The sequence below is a fragment of the Notolepis coatsorum genome (assembly GCF_963971535.1).
Source record: "Notolepis coatsorum genome assembly, contig: SCAFFOLD_470, whole genome shotgun sequence".
NCBI classification, from domain to species: Eukaryota; Metazoa; Chordata; class Actinopteri; order Aulopiformes; family Paralepididae; genus Notolepis; species Notolepis coatsorum.
In genome coordinates this window covers 66,507-91,500 of record NW_028168983.1, presented here as the reverse complement: position 1 = coordinate 91,500, position 24,994 = coordinate 66,507, and the positions used below count along the sequence as shown (strand labels likewise).

General features: G+C 44.2%; 1 protein-coding gene across 1 annotated transcript in view; it reads right to left on the bottom strand.

Moving 5' to 3' along the window:
• Positions 1–24,024, bottom strand: part of LOC311248816 (plexin A3-like) — a gene marked incomplete at its 3' end in the record, with an annotated part of 97,358 nt that extends 73,334 nt beyond the window's left edge. Inside the window, exons 1-5 of the mRNA XM_084339641.1 lie at positions 23,712–24,024; positions 22,473–22,663; positions 16,590–17,140; positions 15,714–15,878; positions 2,327–2,509 (exon numbers count right to left, since the gene is read on the bottom strand). Of these exons, the coding sequence (XP_084195767.1) occupies positions 2,327–2,509; positions 15,714–15,878; positions 16,590–17,140; positions 22,473–22,663; positions 23,712–24,022 (1,401 nt within the window). The 5' untranslated portion in view covers positions 24,023–24,024. The remainder of the gene's footprint in view (positions 1–2,326; positions 2,510–15,713; positions 15,879–16,589; positions 17,141–22,472; positions 22,664–23,711) is intronic.
• Positions 24,025–24,994: the final 970 nt, after the last annotated feature.

Genomic DNA, 24,994 nt, shown 5'->3' with positions numbered 1-24,994 from the left:
CTCCTTGCTGCTTTGGTTTCTCTGGTATAGACCCTCTTCTCTTTGGATTTAAGTGTTGATCTTTGTCCTTTTGGATCTCTCATACATGCTCTCTCTCTAACACACACACACATGCTCTCTCTCTCTCTCTCTCTCTCTCTCTCTCATACATGCTCTCTCTCTAACACACATGCTCTCTCTCTCTCTCTCTCTTTCTAACACACACAGTCTGCCTATGGCGGCCTTTCTCGATGGCTAGGCTGTGCTCGCTGAGTCTGTATAGTCAAGGATCTTCAGTCACAGTGCTCAGGTATTCTGCCACTGTGTACTCTCTGTTTAGGGCCAAATAGCATTTCAATTTCTTTCCAATGTGTCTCTCTCTCTCTCTCTCTCTCTCTGTACACTGTATATTGACTGTAGAACGGGAGCTCTCTCTCGCTCTCGCTCTCTCTTTTGCTATATGTTGACTGTATCATGCCCCGCCTCGGGCAGCGCTATTATTTAAGAATGTTGACTGTATGAAAAAAAAAAAAAAAAATATATATATATATATAACTTTTTTTTTTTAATCCTTTTGGGGGGGGGGGGGGGCTCGCATTAAATCTCGCACAGGGCCTCGCATTTCTCCCAGGCGGCCCTGTGTATGTTGTAGGGGTGTAACGGTACACAAAAACCACGGTTCGGTACGTACCTCCGTTTTGAAGTCATGGTTCACGGTTAATTTCGGTACAGTGGGGGAAAGTTTGCAGAACGTGGCTTTCCGTGTTCCACTCGGGGGTGACGTAGTGTTCCACTCGGGGGTGACGTAGTGTTCCACTCGGGGTGACGTAGTGTTCCACTCGGGGGTGACGTAGTGTTCCACTCGGGGGTGACGTAGTGTTCCACTCGGGGGTGACGTAGTGTTCCACTCGGGGGTGACGTAGTGTTCCACTCGGGGGTGACGTAGTGTTCCACTCGGGGGTGACGTAGTGTTCCACTCGGGGGTGACGTAGTGTTCCACTCGGGGGTGACGTAGTGTTCCACTCGGGGGTGACGTAGTGTTCCACTCGGGGGTGACGTAGTGTTCCACTCGGGGGTGACGTAGTGTTCCACTCGGGGGTGACGTAGTGTTCCACTCGGGGGTGACGTAGTGTTCCACTCGGGGGTGACGTAGTGTGACGTTACTGTTAAGTAGGGCTGTCAACGAATATTCTATATTGAAATTGATAATCGACATGTAAAAACAACATATATTCGATTGACAAATTTATATTAGATTGTGAAAAAAGTGGGGAGTTTTTTGGGAAGGAGGGGAGTTTTTAATTAAGTTCCGCACACGCCAAAAAAAAGGAACGCACGTGTGTTCCGTTAGTGGTTAAAGTAACGTTGTATTCAGTCGGCACACAGCACGTACTGAACCGAAGGTCCCGTACTGAAACGGACCGGTACGGATACGTGTACCGTTACACCCCTAGTATGTTGTATGTTGGTGTTTTATTATGATGTTTCTTCCAGCTTCCTGCCAGCAGGACATGTTGAATGGAAGTTAAGAGTAAGTGTTTTCTCTGTGAGACAGAGCAGAGACCACAGTACTGACACTTAATAAACAGCAGTCAGTTTAATAGGAACTTGTTGACACAGGGCAGGGACTACATGTGTGTGTGTGTGTGCATGTGCATGTGCGTGCGTGTGTGTGTGTGTGTGTGTGTGTGTGTGTGTGTGTGTGTGTGTGTGTGTGTGTGTGTGTGTGTGTGTGTGTGTGTGTGTGTGTGTGTGTGTGTGTGTGTGTGTGTGTGTGTGTGTGTGTGTGTGTGTGTGCGTGTGTGTGTGTGTGTGTGTGTGTGACTGGACCATGGTAACAGACTGGACCGTTCAGACCATGTTAACAGACTGGATGACACAAAGCCTCTCTCTCACACACACACGCAAACACTCAGGGCGGTGCATAGGTGAAGGGGTACATGTGTGGATGGAGCTACTCAAGTCTGTAGCAGGTAGGTAGGTAGGTAGGTAGGTAGGTAGGTAGGTAGGTAGGTAGGTAGGTAGGTAGGTAGGTAGGTAGGTAGGTAGGTAGGTAGGTAGGTAGGTAGGTAGGTAGGTAGGTAGGTAGGTAGGTAGGTAGGTAGGTAGGTAGGTAGGTAGGTAGGTAGGTAGGTAGGTAGGTAGGTAGGTAGGTAGGTAGGTAGGTAGGTAGGTAGGTAGGTAGGTAGGTAGGTAGGTTAGGTTCATTCAACATTCAATGTTAGAACATGACGAGTGATGCGGAAATATCTCTGCAGACATCTCGCTCTCCTTCCGGCTCCCTCACACTCCACCGACAGTAATGATTACAGACTCACAAGCCGGTGTCTCGGCCCGTCTCTCCTACCTTCTTCAGGTGCCCGCTGCGTGTGCCCACGAACACGACCGTGTGTTCTCCATACGTGTACGCCGCCACAGCGCCCATGCCCTCCGTCCGCTCCTCGTACAGCGGGGTGCCTTCGATCACCCTCAGACCCCCCAGGGGCTGGTTCAGGACCAGGCCGCAGAAGTCATCTCCAATCTGCTTCGGCTGTGGGAGGAAGAGGAGGAGGAGGAGGGGTCATTAATAACTCAATCAAATACATACGACAGACCACAGAGATTGTATCTGTTGAGTGAGTGTGTGTGTGTGTGTGTGTGTGTGTGTGTGTGTGTGTGTGTGTGTGTGTGTGTGTGTGTGTGTGTGTGTGTGTGTGTGTGTGTGTGTGTGTGTGTGTGTGTGTGTGTGTGTGTGTGTGTGTGTGTGTGTGTGTGTGTGTGTGCGTGTGTGTGTTTTTTGTGTTCTGAAGTTGTGATCCATGAGCCTCTACCTGCCCTACTAGGAAGAATAAGACACTGGACTTGTGTTATGGTTCTATAAAAGGGACATACAATGCTTCTCCTACAATATACATTACTCACTCCTGTATATAGACCACAGCACCATCTATCTCACTCCTGTATATAGATCACAGCACCATCCATCTCACTCCTGTATATAGACCACAGCACCATCCATCTCACTCCTGTATATAGACCACAGCACCATCTATCTCACTCCTGTATATAGATCACAGCACTATCCATCTCACTCCTGTATATAGACCACAGCACCATCTATCTCACTCCTGTATATAGACCACAGCACCATCTATCTCACTCCTGTATATAGACAACAGCACCATCTATCTCACTCCTGTATATAGACCACAGCACCATCCATCTCACTCCTGTATATAGACCACAGCACCATCTATCTCACTCCTGTATATAGACCATCTATCTTTCTTTTTTACAAACCATCAAACAGACAGCACAATAACAGTTGGCAAATAAGTGGCAAAACAATAGTGCAATTTAAGATAAACCAAACAAAAAAGAACAGGACTGAGACGGGACAAATACAGCCAAACAAAAACAAGATCAAACACTAGACACGAGACAATCTATATCTGAGTCCATTACTAATAATGAAATGAAAGAATAAATGACAATGAGTATAATGGAAACAAAAACACTAACACATCAAATTAAATATTGTAGTTGTTGGTCAGTCAGCCGCCTAATATGCATAATTCAACATATACTAATGTACCATCACTCAGGTGCTGTGTAAAGTAACCATCATACATGTAAAGTAACCATCATACATGTAAAGTAACCATCATACATGACCTTTGTGTGAAGATACAATATTTTACATTACAAAAAAACACCTAGAAAAAAGAACCTTGTATTTTGTTGAATAACTCCATAATTTACCAAGGAATAGTTTTTTTCAACGTGGAAAGTTCTATTTAGGTGTTTTGGTGCAAATTAGGGATGTCCGATATTATCGTCCGATATTGGCATTAAAATGTGATATCGGAAAATATCGGTATCGGTTTAAAAAAAAAATTATTATTATTATTTTTTTTTTTTTTTACATTTCTATAACCTTTATTTACCCAGGCAAGCAAGTAAGAACAAATTATTCGTTTATTTATTGTCAAAAGTATGCATAATGTTGTGTTAATTCCACAACAAGATATATGAAATGTTAATTACCTGAAATTATTCCGTTTTTTGGGGGAGAAACCCTGCATATATCGGTATCGGTTGATATCGGTATCGGAAATTAAGAGTTGGACAATATCGGTATATCGGTATCGGTAAAAAAGCCAATATCGAGCATCCCTAGTGCAAATACACATTTTCCTCAGTGAGTGACAGCCATTTATTTGCATATTGTTCTGGTCGTTTTTCGCAAACAATGTGAAATTATATAAATCTTGGTGTCTCCTTCATATTTGGACCAATATCTCGATACAATTTATAGCTGTCCTCCTTTTCTGTTGTGGGCTCCTATCAATGTCCCTCTCCGCATCTTATCCAAATAGCACAATTACACACATGAATCATCAACAGGTGATTTTCATTCATGCTGCACAATATATGATATAGTTGTATATATCTGATATAATTTATACAAGAGCATAGCTTCAAAGAAATCAAATCCTTCACTATGATTGTCACCATCACTGTCCCAACATTCTGGTTCAGAGTCCTTTTCATTTAAATTATCTGGATCATCCTCAACAAGTTCCAATGCTTGTTGAACATTATACCTCTTTTCATGTCTTTGCCATTTTATTATAAAAGCAGGGACACGCGCCTCACTCTATCCTCTGTTACGTGCGAGCAGCGCGTGTCTGTCAGGCGGCGCACTATTTAAAGCAAGTCATTATCATAAACAGTTCCAAAGATATTTAATGTTTTGCAAAACATGTCTAGTGTTGCGTGGGCACAAAACTCAGCTTTAGAGGGTTAAAGGTGATGAGTCAGAAAGAAGAGAGGCGAGGATAGAGGTAAGATCAGAAATCAAGAGGGCCAAGTTACAATATAAAAACAAGTTAGATGACAATTTAAGTAGCAACCATTTTAAAGCAGCATGGGACGGAATGAGTCAAATGACAGGACAGCAAAAAACTTATAATAAGTTGGTTAGTATTGCAGGTTATGATAGCAACAAAGATCTAGCTGAAGCATTCATTCATTTTTATTTAAGATTTGACACCCGTGACTTTGCAGAGGAATTTAGGGAAATGTGCAAAGAGCTGCTCCTCCTGCAGTCTAACCTGAGGTATATAGCTGTTCATCCTGCAGTCTAACCTGAGGTATATAGCTGTTCATCCTGCAGTCTAACCTGAGGTATATAGCTGTTCATCCTGCAGTCTAACCTGAGGTATATATCTGTTCATCCTGCTGTGTCTAACCTGAGGTATATATCTGTTCATCCTGCAGTCTAACCTGAGGTATATAGCTGTTCATCCTGCAGTGTCTAACCTGAGGTATATAGCTGTTCATCCTGCAGTGTCTAACCTGAGGTATATAGCTGTTCATCCTGCAGTCTAACCTGAGGTATATAGCTGTTCATCCTGCTGTGTCTAACCTGAGGTATATATCTGTTCATCCTGCTGTGTCTAACCTGAGGTATATAGCTGCTCCTCCTGCAGTCTAACCTGAGGTATATATCTGTTCATCCTGCAGTGTCTAACCTGAGGTATATAGCTGTTCATCCTGCAGTCTAACCTGAGGTATATAGCTGTTCATCCTGCTGTGTCTAACCTGAGGTATATATCTGTTCATCCTGCTGTGTCTAACCTGAGGTATATAGCTGCTCCTCCTGCAGTCTAACCTGAGGTATATATCTGTTCATCCTGCAGTGTCTAACCTGAGGTATATAGCTGTTCATCCTGCAGTGTCTAACCTGAGGTATATAGCTGTTCATCCTGCAGTGTCTAACCTGAGGTATATAGCTGTTCATCCTGCAGTGTCTAACCTGAGGTATATAGCTGTTCATCCTGCTGTGTCTAACCTGAGGTATATATCTGTTCATCCTGCTGTGTCTAACCTGAGGTATATAGCTGTTCATCCTGCAGTCTAACCTGAGGTAAATATCTGCTTCTCCTGCTGTGTCTAACCTGAGGTATATAGCTGTTCATCCTGCAGTGTCTAACCTGAGGTATATAGCTGTTCATCCTGCAGTGTCTAACCTGAGGTATATATCTGTTCATCCTGCAGTGTCTAACCTGAGGTATATATCTGTTCATCCTGCAGTGTCTAACCTGAGGTATATAGCTGTTCATCCTGCAGTCTAACCTGAGGTAAATATCTGCTTCTCCTGCTGTGTCTAACCTGAGGTATATAGCTGTTCATCCTGCTGTGTCTAACCTGAGGTATATAGCTGCTCCTCCTGCAGTCTAACCTGAGGTATATATCTGTTCATCCTGCAGTGTCTAACCTGAGGTATATAGCTGTTCATCCTGCAGTGTCTAACCTGAGGTATATAGCTGCTCCTCCTGCAGTCTAACCTGAGGTATATATCTGTTCATCCTGCAGTGTCTAACCTGAGGTATATAGCTGTTCATCCTGCAGTGTCTAACCTGAGGTATATAGCTGTTCATCCTGCAGTGTCTAACCTGAGGTATATAGCTGTTCATCCTGCAGTGTCTAACCTGAGGTATATAGCTGTTCATCCTGCTGTGTCTAACCTGAGGTATATATCTGTTCATCCTGCTGTGTCTAACCTGAGGTATATAGCTGTTCATCCTGCAGTCTAACCTGAGGTAAATATCTGCTTCTCCTGCTGTGTCTAACCTGAGGTATATAGCTGTTCATCCTGCAGTGTCTAACCTGAGGTATATAGCTGTTCATCCTGCAGTGTCTAACCTGAGGTATATATCTGTTCATCCTGCAGTGTCTAACCTGAGGTATATAGCTGTTCATCCTGCAGTCTAACCTGAGGTATATAGCTGTTCATCCTGCAGTCTAACCTGAGGTAAATATCTGCTTCTCCTGCAGTGTGAACCCTGAGGTAAATATCTGCTCCTCCTGCTGTGTCTAACCTGAGGTATATATCTGCTTCTCCTGCAGTGTGAACCCTGAGGTAAATATCTGCTTCTCCTGCAGTGTGAACCCTGAGGTATATAGCTGTTCATCCTGCAGTGTCTAACCTGAGGTATATAGCTGTTCATCCTGCAGTGTCTAACCTGAGGTATATAGCTGTTCATCCTGCAGTGTCTAACCTGAGGTATATAGCTGTTCATCCTGCAGTGTCTAACCTGAGGTATATAGCTGTTCATCCTGCAGTGTCTAACCTGAGGTATATAGCTGTTCATCCTGCAGTGTCTAACCTGAGGTATATAGCTGTTCATCCTGCAGTGTCTAACCTGAGGTATATAGCTGTTCATCCTGCAGTGTCTAACCTGAGGTATATAGCTGTTCATCCTGCAGTGTCTAACCTGAGGTATATAGCTGTTCATCCTGCAGTGTCTAACCTGAGGTAAATATCTGCTCCTCCTGCAGTGTGAACCCTGAGGTAAATATCTGCTTCTCCTGCAGTGTGAACCCTGAGGTAAATATCTGCTCCTCCTGCTGTGTCTAACCTGAGGTATATATCTGCTTCTCCTGCAGTGTGAACCCTGAGGTAAATATCTGCTTCTCCTGCAGTGTCTAACCTGAGGTATATAGCTGTTCATCCTGCAGTGTCTAACCTGAGGTATATATCTGCTTCTCCTGCAGTGTGAACCCTGAGGTAAATATCTGCTCCTCCTGCAGTGTGAACCCTGAGGTAAATATCTGCTCCTCCTGCTGTGTCAAACCTGAGGTAAATATCTGCTTCTCCTGCAGTGTCTAACCTGAGGTATATAGCTGTTCATCCTGCAGTGTGAACCCTGAGGTAAATATCTGCTCCTCCTGCTGTGTCAAACCTGAGGTAAATATCTGCTTCTCCTGCAGTGTGAACCCTGAGGTAAATATCTGCTTCTCCTGCAGTGTGAACCCTGAGGTAAATATCTGCTCCTCCTGCAGTGTGAACCCTGAGGTAAATAGCTTCTCATCCTGCAGTGTCTAACCTGAGGTTTGATGCGCATGATGTCAAGGTAAATAAAACTCCAGGGTCAGATTGCATGGCAGGAAGCAGCTCAAGTGTGGTTGAGAATAGCTGTGTGAGGTGTTCTATATTCAGGACGTCTCCTGAGCAGTGCAGGGTTCCTAGGTTATGGAAGGACTCCACTGTTGACCCGTGGCTAAAAGCAGGAGCTAAATGACTTCAGGACAGCGCCATGGATGTCACTGGTTATGAAGTCACGTGAAAGACTAGTATCACAAAGTAAGTATCACAAAATTGCTAGAATGAATGAAGTTTATTTTTCGGTCTTGTTTACAGACTAATCAAAAACACACCCGTGTGGACTTACAAAAAGAAAAGAAAAAAGAAAGAAATCACAAATGTACATATTCAAGGAAAGCTCACACACAAAATCCAAAATCAACGACAGAAAAAAAGGAATAGGCTGAAGCACATGCTTATCCTTTACAAATTCTTAAAAACTAAATATATTTAAAATTTTAATATAAGATAAAAATAATTAAAATATGCTGCAAGATATCATTTAAAAAAAACTCCCAAAATGTAAACACATCTATAGCTTTTACATTAGTTCTTACCTTTTTACATGTTTTAAAGGTCAGGCCTAAGTCTCAATGTATCTAAGACAAAGGCTATGTTCTTCCACAAGAAACCCAGGAAGATGGCTCCAACAGCGGACATATTGATCAAAGGTGTCAAGGTTGACGTAGTTTCTGACTTTAAATATCTTGGTGTGGTAGACTCCAATTTAAACTTTAAGAGCCATGTAAAAAAACAGTTAAAACATTAAAGTACAACATAGTTAATTTTAGACACATCAGAAACGGTCTCTCCTTAGATGTATGTTTTATTGTATTGTTTTACATTGTATGTTTTATTGTATTGTTTTACATTGTATGTTTTTATTGTATTGTTTTACATTGTATGTTTTTATTGTATTATCCAAACTTTAAAAAGAAGAAGAAACCTGTTGGAATGGTGGGGGGGGGGGGGGGGGGGGGGGGGGGGGCGCTCTGGACCTCATGTAGTTTGACTACAGAGCAGGGATTGGGGTGGAAGACGCCTCAATCACATTACTCAACTACTTTGTTTACACACACCTGCAACTGTCACCCAGCCTTTTATCTGACATGTAAATTGTCTGTTCTGCTTTATGTCTTGCATGACTTGTAATTTATTTGGTTGTCTGTTTGGTTTAATTATTTCCCTTACCCTCTGTGATGTATGTATCATCTGTGTCCAGTAGTCTTATCTGGATTGTTCTTTTTGTGTTAATAATATATATATATATATATATATATATATATTGTATATATCATAAATTTTTTTTGGTACCTGCCCTCTTGCCAGGCCGTCATTGTAAATAAGAATTTGTTCTTAATTGACCTGCCTGGTTAAATAAAGGTTAAACAATAAATAAATAAAATAACATTGGATTTTTCATCTGCTTCTAATAATAATAATGACTTGGATTTATATAGCGCTCTTCACTGACCCAGAGCGCTTCACAGAGTCCATTATTCGTTCATACACAGTCATACCGGTGGTGGTAAGCTACAATTGCAGCCAGAGCTGCCCTGAGGCAGACTCACGGAAGCGTGGCGAATAATCATCGCCTACGGCCCCTCCGACCACCACCAACATTCATTCACATGCATACACAATTCATACGAGGCAAGTAGAAGGGATAACAATGTTTGTCTCCATAAATACAAAAAGGCACTCTCACTTGCCAAAACATCATACTTTTCCAGGCTCATCAATGAAAACAGAAATAATACAGTTATTGATACAGTTGCAAAACATACTCAGAAACAATCAACTGCGCTAAATCACGCGTTTTCTGCCAATGACTTCATTGAATTCTTTACCAAGAAAATGTATCTCATAAGAGATTAAATTGATGGCTTACTCTCCAATCAGAGTCCCTCCCAACCTCTGATGGGCCTTCCCTCTCCTATGCAATCCAGCCATACGCTATCCTGCCTTGAAAACGTCTCCTCTCAAAATTGGTTGGTGCAGCTAAACCTTCAACCTGCTCGCTTGACCCTCTTCCAGCAACTTAAAGAACAACTTTAGGTCCCGCCCTACTTAACATCTTCAACTCTTCACCGTCTACTGGCTTGGTACCCTTGGCCTTTAAATCAGCTGTTATTAAACCGCTACTTAAAAAACCAAACCTTGACCCCCAATTTTTTTTTAAACTACAGACCTATCTACAATCTTACCTTCTTATCCAAAATATTAGAACGGATTGTTGCAACACAATTTACTGACCATCTATCAAGTAACAACCTTCACAAATCTTTTCAATCTGGCTTTAGAACCTTCCATTCCACCGAAATGGCGTCACAAACGACTTACTGCTTTCTCTTGATTCTAACTTAAACTTGTGCTTTTATTGCTTGACCTCAGTGCAGCCTTTGACACTGTTGATCATTCCATTATTCTGAGTCGGCTTGAGAATCATGTTGGCATTCAGGGACAAGCACTTGCCTGGTTTAAAACTTATTTAACCTGTTAAGCTGCAGCCCTATTTTCAGAAAATCTGCCCAACAGTACATGCCCAAGTAAATGGAAGATTGCTCCACTTCTACAAGGTCAATTTGCATGTTCTTCCCAGTGTCAGAAATATTGTGTATGCTTGAGTAAATTGTGATGAAACAAAGGAGAATATAAATGATCATTTTTCTTTGCATCTTTGACTATGAATAACACCATGCTAACATTGAGTTTGGAGGAATTTCAAGTCTACAGAAAATCTAAGCAAATGAATAAAGGGGAGATGATTTACAGTGTTTTTTTGTAGATACAGTACTGAATTTTGCCATCCGGACACATGCAATTTGAATTATAATGCATTTGAATATATAATATAGAATATTAGGCCTATAAATTACCTTATTATGGCCACGTCATACATTTATGGATAGGGCCAAATCTCCTCTTTCCAATGGCAGTGTTAAATGTGGATTTACTACTCACCTTTTTCCGATGCAATACACAGATAATTCACATTATTCAGAGAAACTCTTATTCTAGAAAACATTTACATCATTGGTAAACAAACATAGTGCTGAAAATATACACGTTGACTGCTGTTTTGATAGGGTTAGGGTCTTTACTCTTGGCTACATTTGAAAAAGAAATACAACATTAATTAATACGGTCTGTATTGATCAATTTATGATGAGAACAGGGGACCCTACAGCTTAACAGGTTAACCGATAGAACACACTGCATGGTCTATAATGATTTAATCTGAGTAGGGATGGGAATTGATAAGATTTTATCGATCCGATTCCATTATCGATTCTGCTTATCGATCCGATTCTTTATCGATTCCCTTATCGATCCCGGATAAATCTATAATTTGAATAAATAAATTGGAAATGCAACAGAACTAAGCTGGTTAGAATAACAACATGCAACTTGACATTTCTGATTGTCATTTATTGTTGAGCCCCCATGTCAGAAAAATACAAAAACTGTAAAAAGAAAATATTAACTATACACTTAAATAAAATAATGTATTTGAGATTCTAATTTAATCTAATCTTATTTATTTATTTTTAGATTTTATTTATTTATTTATTCTTAAACTAATTTAATCTATTGAATAACGACCTGTTGAATGCAACTACAGTTCAATATCTTAAACTAATTTAATCTATTGAACCGTAGTTGCATTCAACAGGTCGTTATTCCTCTGACTTCTCTGTCTCTGGTCTTTCAGAAGACCAGCGCGCGCGGCACACACACACACACACACACACACACACACACACAGACAGACGGCTCCCCTTCCCGGTCCCCGTTCGCCCCCACCCTCTTTCTACCCTTTTTCTACCTGAGCTCTCTCTGTCTCTGTGTGTTAGCTAGCGTTAGCTCCGTGGCTAACTTTAGGTTACACCGAATTCAATTAATGACTAGGTTCTAAAGCATTGGGTTAGTTTTCACTGCACATATAGAAACAGTCAAATAGCGGGAGCATTTCGGGAGCATATGACCAAAAAACAGGCAATTTCGAGCCCTTAAGGAATCAAATAGTCTGCTCTATGGCTGCATGCTGGCGCTAACGTTATTGTTTTGAATTGTCGGAAAAACCTGGCAGCGATAAGAGGAATCGATAGTCACGGAGGCATGCGATTCCAGGAATCTGACAATTAGGACCCGGCTCCCAACGGATTCCCATCCCTAACATCTGAGACCTTCACAGTGCAATGCGGTGTCCCACAAGGCTCTGTCCTGGGCCCTTTGCTATTCGCTTATTGTATGTGATCTTGGGCTATGCAAATACATTTGATTTGATTAGTTTGTACTTCTGTAGGAAGTTAAATGTGTTTACTGTAGACAAGGGAATTATGTCACTGTTTTACAAGTAATTTACTGAATCTGTTCTTACTTTTTCTATGATTGCTTGGTTCAGTAACCTGAACATCAGAGATATAAACCTGGCTGGTAAGGTGATCGGTCCCACAGACTCCCCTGGCCTCAGCTATCTTTGACCAGCAGGTTCTCCACGAGGCCAGGTCTATATTGGACAGTTTAGACCACCCCACCACATCATTCTGTTCTTAGATTTATCACTGGTGACAGTTATGGTACCCATCTTTGTATCATATATGCTAAGGTTGGGTGGTCCTCTGGCAGAGAGACGTGACTTGCATTGGCATCTGTTTATGTATAAGGCCATTATTGGTGATCTCCCATCCTACATCACCTCATTGCTGGATTGGAACTCTGGACCTTATCATACGCACTCTGGTGATTGGCTTACACTTAAGGTTCCTAGAGTTTGCACTGAATTAGGAAAATCTGCTTTTAGCTTCTGTGCCCCAGAAACATGGAATGTTTTGCAATGCACTTTAAAACTCAATTCATTAGTATCTATTGATCAGTTTGAATCGTTAATAGCAAAGCACTTCACCACAGTCTGCAGTTGTATTTAATTACTTTAAATGTTTCATTGATTGACTTTCTTTTTCTATAGTTTTCTTTTTTTGTATTTATTATGTTCTGTATTTCTCAACATCATTGTAAATCCTTCCAGATTAAATAAAGATTGAATGAATGAATTAATATACATTTATGAATTAATGCAGTAACACAAACACAGTCACACAAACATACGTAAAAATACATACACACATGCACAAATACACCCTATCATTAGTGGGCTAGTGCCTTGGACATGCATCACAGCAAACCAATAACAGCATTGCAATTATGCACATACATCACACATGCTGCACACACATATATACTAACACACACAAACCCACTCTCACACACAAAAAGGGTGGAAATTGCACACAGAATCTCTCTCTCTCTCTCTCTCTCTCTCTCTCTCTCTCTCTCTCTCTCTCTCTCTCTCTCTCTCTCTCTCTCTCTCTCTCTCTCTCTCAGTGCACACACACACACACACACACACACACACACACACACACACACACACACACACACACACAGAAGGTTGTAATAAACACAGGGAAATCTTCACACACACAGACACACGCGCACACCAGATGGAGACAGGCAGCCTGCTGGTAATACTTAATGAAAATGAACAAGTTGCAAAACTGCCTCACTAACTAATAAGACACACACAGACACACACTACATACACACTTTTACGCACGGTTTGGTGCAGACAGTGGCGACGCTAGCTCACCGGCTAACGACGTCACTGACGCGCCGGCTGTCGTGGAGGGGGGGGGGGGGCATCCGCGGGGGGGCGGGGGCACTCTCTCATTGACGGAACACAGTGTGAGAAGAGCATTTATTTATGCGGGTGAACACCAGAAAGGCAGCTGGCCCAGATGGGATAACAGGATGTATACTTAAGTCCTGTGCTAACCAGCTAGCCCCTGTGTTCACCACCATATTTAATCTATCCCTGGCTGAGTCCGTGGTCCCTGCCTGTTTCAAGGTGTCTACTATAATACCGGTACCAAAGAATCCTCCCCAACAGGTCTTAATGACTACAGACCGGTGGCACTCACCTCTGTGGTCATGAAGTGTTTTGAGAGGCTGGTTAAGGATTACATTTGTGCCTCCCTCCCCAGTGATATGGACCCTATGCAATTTGCATACAGGCCAAACAGGTCCACTGACGATGCGGTCTCCCAAGTACTGCACAGCACCCTCTCTCACCTAGACTGCCAGAAGGGGGGCTATGTGAGACTGTTGTTCATTGACTATAGCTCAGTGTTCAACACCATAGTCCCCACCAGACTGGTGGACAAGCTGATCGAGCTAGGTCTGAGCTCCGCCCTGAGCGCCTGGGTACTGGACTTTCTGAGCGAAAGACCCCAGGCGGTCAGGGTGGGGGGTCAGACCTCCAACACCATCACCCTGAGTATCGGGTCCCCCCAGGGCTGTGTTCTGAGCCCCCTGCTGTATTCACTATACACACATGATTGTATGGCCAAGTTCAGCTCCAACTCCATAGTAAAGTTTGCGGACGACACAGTGGTGGTGGGGATGATCTCTGACAACGACGAGAAGGCCTACCGGGAGGAGGTTGAGGTACTGGAATGCTGGTGCCAGGACAACAGCCTGCTCCTGAACATTGGTAAAACCAAGGAGCTGATCGTGGATTTTAAGAGAACACAGCAGGGGACACACACACCACTGAGGATAAACAGGGCTATCGTGGACAGGGTGAGCAGCTTCAAGTACCTGGGGGTCCACATCTCAGAGGACCTGACATAGACAACACACATAGACTCAGTCGTAAAGAAGGCGAAGCAGCGCCTCTACCACTTGAGACAGTTAAGGAAGTTCAGAGTATCGGGAAAGATACTCCGGTCCTTCTACTCCGGAGCTGTAGAGAGCATCTTGACTGGAAACATCACTGCCTGGTATGGAAACAGCACGGCACAGGACAAGAAGGCCCTACAGAGAGTGGTGCGCTCAGCCGAGTGTACCACGGGTATTGCACTACCACCCCTGCAGGCCTTATATAACAAGAGGTGCAAATCCAGAGCCTGCAGAATAATGAAAGACCCTCATCACCCCAACAACAGCCTGGTCAAGCTGCTGCGGTCAGGCAAACGCCTGCGAACACCAGCAACTAGGACAGAGAGACTTCGGCTCAGCTTCTTCCCCCAGGCCATCAGAGTCTTGAACACTGAACTCTCCACACACAAGCACACATGAGCACACACACAACACACACACTGTATACGCTCACACACTAAGCAGTCACTTTAGCATGAACACACACACACACACATGCTGCACACGCCCACACTCAACGGTCACCTTACACAGTGAAAAGGTCACTTTAAAAAATAAGAACGGGAGTGGTTCTTGTATAGTAAACAGAAGGATATAGCAAGCTAGCATAAGGACACATAGTATAACTGTAGATTGTATAGCATTGTATAGTAGTGTACATAAGACCCAGTGCCTCATCCGTAGCTAACTGTGTAGGACCTTAGCATGTCCTACCATGCTCTTGTAAACTTTATGTACATATACCTGTTGTTATTATTATTACTTGTATTATTGCATTGTATTATTGCACATTGTATTATTGCACAAATGTCCTATTCTCATTCCTGTCTTATTACTTGTGTTGCACATGATCGCTGCGGGCATGACCCCCCGCATTTCACTGTACATGCTTGTATGCCGTGACAAATAAAAACTCTTGACTTGACTTGACTATACACACACACATTTATACATACACAGCATACCTGCTCACATTAGACTGTGAAATTAGCCCCCAAAAGAAAAGACATAAAACAACCGCACACACACACACATACACATACACATACACACACACACACATACATACACACACACACACTCACAGAACAGAACTCACTGTGTTGATGCAGAACAGCTCCTTGTTGAGCAGCCAGGGGAGAGACAGACGTCCCTCTCCTTTGTAACAGGACTTGATTCTCTCTCTCATGGCCAGGTTGATGTGATGGAGGGTGAAGAGACACAGAACCGTTTCTCTGGGTGGGTTGGACCGGTTCTTCTGACCCTAGAACACATAGAACCACGTCAGACACAGAACCTAGAACACATAGGACCACGTCAGACACAGAACCTAGAACACATAGGACCGCGTCAGACACAGAACCTAGAACCTATCTATCTATCTATCTATCTATCTATCTATCTATCTATCTATCTATCTATCTATCTATCTATCTATCTATCTATCTATCTATCTATCTATCTATCTATCTATCTATCTATCTATCTATCTATCTATCTATCTATCTATCTATCTATCTATCTATCTATCTATCTATCTATCTATCTATCTATCTATCTATCTATCTATCTATCTATCTATCTATCTATCTATCTATCTATCTATCTATCTATCTATCTATCTATCTATCTATCTATCTATCTATCTATCTATCTATCTATCTATCTATCTATCTATCTATCTATCTATCTATCTATCTATCTATCTATCTATCTATCTATCTATCAGACACTATAGCGCCATCATCTGGCCAAATGGCACCAAATTCAACACTGGACCCCCCCCCCCCCATGGACTTCAGCTGACGAGCATGAACCCGATTGGAGGAATGATATGCGGAGGACAAACAAACAGAAACACACAGACACACACACACGCATGCAGACAGAGATTTCTTCCTTAATAGTTAGATTATTTGGCCCCAGCAACCAAAACATTGAAAGAAAGTAAAAACTGACAGAACATTCCACTAACCTGTGAAAAGACGACAAACAGCACGTCCTCGTCCTCCGACAGCCCCAGAGCCTGAGCGAGCCTCCTGCCCGGCTTCTGCTTGTACGCCGCCTGGACCAGACGGTACTCCACCCCGTCCTTGGTGCAGCCCAGGGGGAACTCCACGTAAGAGTAGAACTCTGTGTCGTTGGAACACATCCGCACGATCTTGGAGGTGAAGAACTTCTCGCCCGTGGTGTCCATCTGTGTGAGCTGCGTGTCCAGCTGCAGCGTCAGGAAGTAGATGTAGGTGCGGCTGGAGAAGCCGTACACGTAGTAGATGTCGAAGGCCGGGTGCAGGGACAGCGTGTCGGAGGGGATCTTGATCTGAGAAGAGACGAACTCGTCCTGGTAGACCAGCGAGAACATGTTGACGCTCTCCTCGTCCTCCACCAGCTTGCGGCTGGAGAGAGTGGGGAAGTACTCCGACTTGCCGTCGATGGCGGCACCGATGAACAGACGGCTTCCCAACCCACCTTTCATCCCTCTCTTCTGTTTAGGATCAGTTCCATCATCGTCCCCGATAACCACACCTGAGGGAGAGAGGAGAGGAGGAGAGGGGAGGAGGAGGAGAGGGGAGGAGGAGAAGAGATGAGAAGAGAGATGAGGAGAGGAGAGGGGAGGATAGAAGGGGAGAGGAGAGGAGAGGAGTGGAGAGGAGAAGAGAGGTGAGAAGGACAAGCAAGCTTTCAGAATACATTTTGTTTTAACAGAAGGATCTGAAATTCTGTATTGACAAACAGGCTGGAAGGATAGGAGACAAACAGGCTGGAAGGATAGGACCAGCCTACTGGAAAGAACGTTGCTGTTAAACTGAATCAGAGGGTAATCCTGTTTAAATCTCTTATTTAATCTCAAACCTGAACTCAGTCTGGTTTCAGGTCAGCTGACATTCAGGTGTGTTTAAAACTGCCCTTTCCATTAACCCACTAGAGCCAGGTGTCACGTAACCCACAGGTGTATGACATCAGTAATTAGTGATAGCGATTTAAATGCATGCTGGATAAGCGTTAACGAAGCGTCGCAAACAAAGAGGGAGAAAGAGGAGTTTTCCAACATGAGTTTTCCAAGGAGGGAACCGACCCACCCATCAGAGTGCTAAGTAGACCATCATCCTATCTATTACTCTACTCTGAAATTGTTTTCCATTCCCCCCCTCTCTGCAATCTCCCTGCCTTTCTTACCTCCCAACTTCACCTTTCCTCCTGCTACTCTGACACCACAATGTCCGATATTATCGGCCTACCGATATTATCGGCCGATATCGGCATTAAAATGTGATATCGGAAAATATCGGTATCGGTTTTCAATTTTTTTTTTTTTTTTTTACATTTCTATAGAAATTATGTCCGATATTATCGGCCGATATCGGCATTACAATGTGATATCGGTTGATATCGGTATCGGAAATTAAGAGTTGGACAATATCGGTATATAGGTATCGGTAAAAAAGCCAATATCGAGCATCCCTAGTAGCAATCCTGCTAATCTCTCCTACCGCCCCCCCCCCCCCCCCACAGCCACAAATATACCTGTCACTGTACGTGGAGCCTTATGGAATTGTCAATCAGCCACCAGGAAAGCAGACTTCATTACTGCCTACGCCCATAGTCAAAACCTCCAGCTTCTGGCTCTCACTGAGACCTGGGTACCGCCGGATAACTCAACAACACCTGCAGCCTTATCTACAAACTATAACTTCACTCACACACCACAACTTTCCAGACATGCATGGTGAAGGCACTGGTCTCTTGACCTCTCGCTCATGGTCTACAAATATATTATCACTCCCAGCGCTGTCACCCTCCTCTCTTGAATACCATGCAGTATCTTTATTTCACCATAGGATCGAGGCCTCGGCCAAGAACCTTCGAAAACTGCACACCACCATGCTGCACTCCACCCGCTTCTCTCTCTGCCGAAGACTTTGCGCTTTTCTTTGAGAAAAGTCAAAAACATCCGCAGCTCCTTTTCCCAACCCCCACCCATTCCAAATCCTGAATCAAGAACCTCATACTTCACTCTGTCATGTTTCTCTCCCATTTCAGAAGGTGAGGCCTTGACACTGGTAACGTCGAACCGTCCCACTCCTCCAGACCATAGCACCAGATATCCTCCCATTCCTAACGGCAACCATCAACTCCTCCCTCAACTCTGGGGTGGTCCCTGCTTCCCTTAAACAAGCCAGAGTCACACCACTCATAACAAAAAACAACCATGAACCCCACCGTCATAGACAACTATTGTCCTGTCTCTCCTTCCTCTCTAAATCTCTAAATTTACATTTACATTTACATTTAGTCATTTAGCTGACGCTTTTATCCAAAGCGACTTACAAGTTCTGTACGACAAGTCATCGGGAACGGCACAAATCTATCAGCTGAGTAACAATGTTCATCAAAGTGTTGGGTGCTACAGTGTAGGTTAGTATATTGGGACATGTGCATGACAATAAGGTTAGTTAGGGTTAGATTTTATTTTTAATTTTTTTTCTCTCAGATAATGGTTGAAGAAGTGCGTCTTTAGTCGACGGCGAAAGATTGGACAGGTTTCGGCTAAATCCAACCAGTTTACTGATTATCTCAAAATAATGTATTTTATATAAGATATATAATATCTTACAGAAGGACCTCCTAGACCCTAATCAGTCAGGCTTCAGGACTGGTCACTCCACAGATACGGCCCTCATAGCGGTCACAGAGGCTCTTCACTTAGCAAAAGCGAAAGGCCTCTCCTCTGTCCTGATTCTCCTGGACCTGTCTGCAGCCTTCGACCATCAGATCCTCCTTGCATCCCTCACAGGAATGGGAGTTGCTGGCTCTGTACTGGCATGGCTGACATCCTACCTCGACGACCGCTCCTACCGAGTATCATGGAGAGGGACCCTGATGGCCCCCCACCCCCTTCAGACGAGTGTCCCCCAGGGCTCGGCCCTTGGACCCCTCCTCTTCTCCCTCTACACCAAATCTCTGGGTAACATTATCACGTCTCATGACTTCACGTATCATTGCTATGCCGATGATACTCAACTCTTCCTCTACTTTCCTCCCTCAGATATCCACGTCTCTGAGCGTATCTTTGCCTGTCTGTCCGACATCTCTGCCTGGATGATGACCAACCACCTCAAACTGAACCTAAGCTAAACAGAATTGCTTCACCTGCCGGCCAAATCCTCCCCCCTGACCGACCTTTCCATCACAGTGGAGAAAGAACCTTGGCGTTGTCGTCGATGATCAGCTGAACTTCTCTGCTCACATCGCTGCAACAACCAGAACCTGCAGATTCCTCCTGAGCAACGTCAGAAAGATCCGCCCCTTCCTGACAAAAAAAGCCACCCAACTCCTCATCCAATCAACAGTCATCTCTCGCCTCAACTACTGCAATGCACTGCTTGCTGGTCTACCGATCACTGCCATCTTCCCACTGGCGAAGGGAACGGCTCCCGTCTACCTCCGGCCAATGGTCTCTAACTACACACCCTCAAGACCCCTCCGCTCTATGTCTTCTGGCCGCCTCAGACCCACTCATGTCCGAGCTCCGGGAGGGTCATCAAAGAGAAACCGCCTATTCTCGGTCCTTGCTCCACAATGGTGGATCGAACTTCCCACCACAGTTAGGACAGCCGGAACCCGACCAATCTTTCGCCGTCGACTAAAGACACACTTCTTCAATCAATATTAAAAAAAATCATAATAATAAATACTACCCTTCTTACTGTCATGTATTCTTCCTAATATACTAACATACACTTGACTTGACACTGTAGCACTCAAGTTTGAACACTTTGATGAACATTGTTACTCAGCTGATTGCCCTTCCTGCTGCTTTGGAAAAAAAGGGTCAGCTAAATGACAAAATGTAAATGTAATGTAGAATGTATCTATAGTAACAATATACTGTACATACAAGCAAAATTACAAATCAGACATACAGAAATATGTATTACACATTATTAGGCCTGCCGCGATAAGCAATAAATCGATTAATTGCTGCGATAATTAAAATGAATGCAATGATTTTGATGGGCGCGATTAATTGCTATTTGCGCGTTTGTTTTAATGAGGCGGAACCAGTGCCGCTTGTCAGTCACTGTCCGTGTTGGGAGGCGGGTCGCTGACGTTACTAGAGTACAGCACGGGAGCCCCGTGGGGCAACGCCACAGCTTAACTACATTTCTCAATAGTGTGGCTCCTTTTAACCAAGTAGCATTATTTGTAGTGTAACGTTAGCTATTTTTAGACCCAAGTAGTTACTCGCTACTGCCCGGAGAAACTGGACTGCTAAATAAAGATGAAAGATAGAGCTTTGATTCTCATTCCATGCTAACAACATTAGCTAACAAACGAAATACAACGTATAGCATAGCTACAAGTACAACACAGAATAACGTTAATACAATTACATGCATCATTGTTTACAATGAACGGGTGGGGCTGGTCAAAGGACTGGACACGGGGACAAGTTAAACATGAATTAATTTATTATAACACTCCGGTATTTTCGAGTCGTGCTGCAGTGCCTACGCACCACAGCTATTCTATTATATACTGCTTTGACGCTTCCTCCTCATCGTTGATTGCCTGTAGTAGCTGCATCTAACGTTAGTAGCTAACGTTAAAACTAACCTAAAGTTAGTTGTTCACCAACAATCTCAACATTTGTTATTAGCTCAAAAACAACCGGACGAGACATGTTGTCGGCTCATATGTTCTGCTTAGGATAATCGCAACAATACTTCCGGTCCGGTCGGTGGGCTTCAAAATAAAAGTCTAAAACCGGAAAAGACGGAGCGGTGGGCTTCAAAATAAAAGTTTTGGGAAATAAATTTCTCAAAAAAAATTCTCTAACCGGTCGCAATAATATCGCTTATCGCGATATTTTCGGGGGCAATTAATCGCCCAGCAAAATGTGTTATCGTGGCAGGCCTACACATTATTATACATATTGGTCATACCAAATATTCCTCCATCCCTTTCACCCTCCATACATCCTTCTATCTATCCATCCATCCCTCCATCCCTGTCTACCCCCCTCCATACCTCCTCTACCCCCTACCTCCCTCTCTCTCTACCTCCCTCCCTTCATACCTCCCTCCATCCCCCTCTACCCCCCTCCATACCTCCCCTACCCCCCTACCTCCCTCTCTCTCTACCTCCCTCCCTCCATCCCCCTCTACCCCCCTCCCTCTATCTCTACCTCTCTCCCTTCATACCTCCCTCCCTCTCTCTCTACCCCCTCCCTTCATACCTCCCTCCATCCCTCTACCCCCCCTCCACCCATCCCTCTCTACCTCCCTCCCTTCATACCTCCCTCCCTCTCTCTCTACCCCCTCCCTTCATACCTCCCTCCATCCCTCTACCCCCCTCCACCCATCCCTCTCTACCTCCCTCCCTCTCTCTCTACCCCCTCCCTTCATACCTCCCTCCATCCCTCTACCCCCCCTCCACCCATCCCTCTCTACCCCCCTCCCTTCATACCTCCCTCCCTCTATCTCTACCCCCTTGCCATCATACCTCCCTCCATCCCTCTCTACCTCCCTCCCTTCATACCTCCCCCCCTATACCTCTACCCCATTCCTGTCATACCTCCCTACATCCCTCTCTATCTCCATCCATCCATCTCTACCTCCCTCCCTTCATACCTCCCTCCATCCCTCTCTATCTCCATCCATCCATCTCTACCTCCCTCCCTTCATACCTCCCTCCATCCCTCTCTATCTCCATCCATCCCTCTCTACCTCCCTCCCTTCATACCTCCCTCCATCCCTCTCTATCTCCATCCATCCCTCTCTACCTCCCTCCATCCCTCTCTACCTCCCTCCATCCCTCTCTATCTCCATCCATCCATCTCCACCTCCCTCCATACCTGCCATGCCGTCGGCCTCCTTGGCTCCTGACAGGTAGTGCTCTTTGCGGTGGTGTGGTTCTCCCAGTTTAAACAGGTCTTCCAGTCGTAGGAACTGACACACTCCCTGCCATATGGAGCCGCAGGCCACCAGTCTGTCCCCAGCGTAGTCCACCAGCAACAGCTTGTTCACGTTGTCTGAAGACTCCAGTCTGGAGACGAGGACAGACAGTTAGACGTGTGCTGCTGGCACGATCTGTATGTCTCCTCCTAATGCACTGTGTGTTCCCTCCTAATATACTGTATGTCCCTTCTGTATGTACTGTATGTTTCCTCCTAATATACTGTATGTCCCCTCCTAATGCACTGTATGTCCCCTCCTAATGCACTGTATGATGTTCCCTCCTAATGCACTGTATGTCCCTCCTAATGCACTGTATGTCCCTTCTGTATGTACTGTATGTTTCCTCCCAATATACTGTATGTCCCCTCCTAATGCACTGTATGTCCCCTTATAATATACTGTATGTCCCTCCTAATGCACTGTATGTCCCCTCCTAATGCACTGTATGTCCCCTCCTAATGCACTGTATGTCCCCTTATAATATACTGTATGTCCCTTCCTAATATACTGCATGTCCCCTTATAATATACTGTATGTCCCTTCCTAATGCACTGTATGCCATCTCATAATATACTGTATGTCCCTTCCTAATGTACTGTATGCCATCTCATAATAAACTGTATGCCCCTCCTAATGTACTGTATGTCCCTTCCTAATGTACTGTATGCCATCTCCTAATATACTGTATGTCCTCTCCTTATAATATACTGTATGTCCTCTCCTTATAATATACTGTATGTCCCCTCCTAATGCACTGTATGTCCTCGCCTTATACACTGTATGTCCCCTCCTAATGCACTGTATGTCCTCGCCTTATACACTGTATGTCCCCTCCTAATGTACTTTAAGTCCTCTCCCAATGCACTGTATGTCCTCGCCTTATACACTGTATGTCCCCTCCTAATGTACTTTAAGTCCTCTCCTTATACACTGTATGTCCCCTCCTAATGTACTTTAAGTCCTCTCCTTATACACTGTATATCCCCTCCTAATGTACTTTAAGTCCTCTCCTTATACACTGTATATCCCCTCCTAATGTACTTTAAGTCCTCTCCTTATACACTGTATATCCCCTCCTAATGTACTTTAAGTCCCCTCCTAATGTATTGTAGGCTGTGTGTAGCCTGTGTTCCTACCTGTGAGCGCAGACCCGTACGCTAGGTGGTGGGTAGCACTTAGCGTTGTCCTCGACCGGTCCAGTCATGTGACTCCTGAGCTCCGTTAGATTGGCCGACAGCTTCAGGACCCGGTTGATCGCGCCCACAAACACCTCGCCCGTGCGCCGGTGCACCGTCAGGTGGGTCAGGCTGGTGTCCAGCACCTCGTACACAGACTTACCGGCCAACGACGAGGGAGTGACGGGTGGGGAGGAGGAGGTGGGAGCAGAGAGGAGAAAAGGGGGGTGGAGGGAGAGGAGGAGGAAGAGGACCGGAGAAGAGGGGAGCATAGTGGAGAGAGAGAGAGGAGCACAGGGAGGAGAGGGAGAGGGGAGGAGGGGAGTGGAGCTGGTCGCAGTTCTGGTGAAGAACTCACTTCAATGGGGCATGTCTGACAGAGAGAGAGAGAGATATAAAGAGAGAGAGAGACAGACAGAGAGAGGGGTGTGGTTAGTATAAGGCAGTCAAACTTAAATGCCAGTGCAAAAGTTTGACTTAATGTGATGTCATCTCATCTCATCTTCAGTCTTATCGAGTTTATTTTGAGGTACTTTAAGTATTTCACTTGGTTCATAGCTATATGAAAACTTAATTGAAACTAACAAGATTGCTACTGCAGTAAGATAATTATATGTATGATATCTGGAAGTGTGTTTGAGACATCTGAATAATGAAACATTAGCTATGATCAGCCTGGCTGGGGCTAGCCATGGTCTAGCATGGTATGGTATGGTTTGGTTTGTGTCTCCATTAGCTATGATCAGCCTGGCTGGGGATAGCCATGATCTAGCATGGTCTGGTATGGTTTGGTTTGTGCCTCCATTGCGTTTCTTGTAAACTCTCCGGGGCAATAGGGCTGTAAAATTGGCCTAAAATGACATTCCACTAGGCTAATCCTTCTAAAGAAAAAAAACAACAAAATAAAATTAAAATTACCTTAAGATCAACATAACCCCCCCACACTCTCTCTCTCTCTCAGTGCGTGAGGAGGAATTGGTGCTAGATTGAGAAGGTGATGTCTCTCGGACTGAGATCAAATTAATTAAAGTTTAGGCCCGGTTAGAGTTATGCAGAAAGAGCCTGAACATGGACAATGTAATGCATGTGGTTATCCAAACTGTTCATTTTATTAGAGCCAAAGGACTTAACCATCGGCAATTTCGCGTACTTTTATCAGAACACAATATTAGTCACGGCCTGCCCTACCACACCGAGGTCCGTTGGTTGAGCTGAGGAGCAGTTCACTTCTTCAAATTACGCAC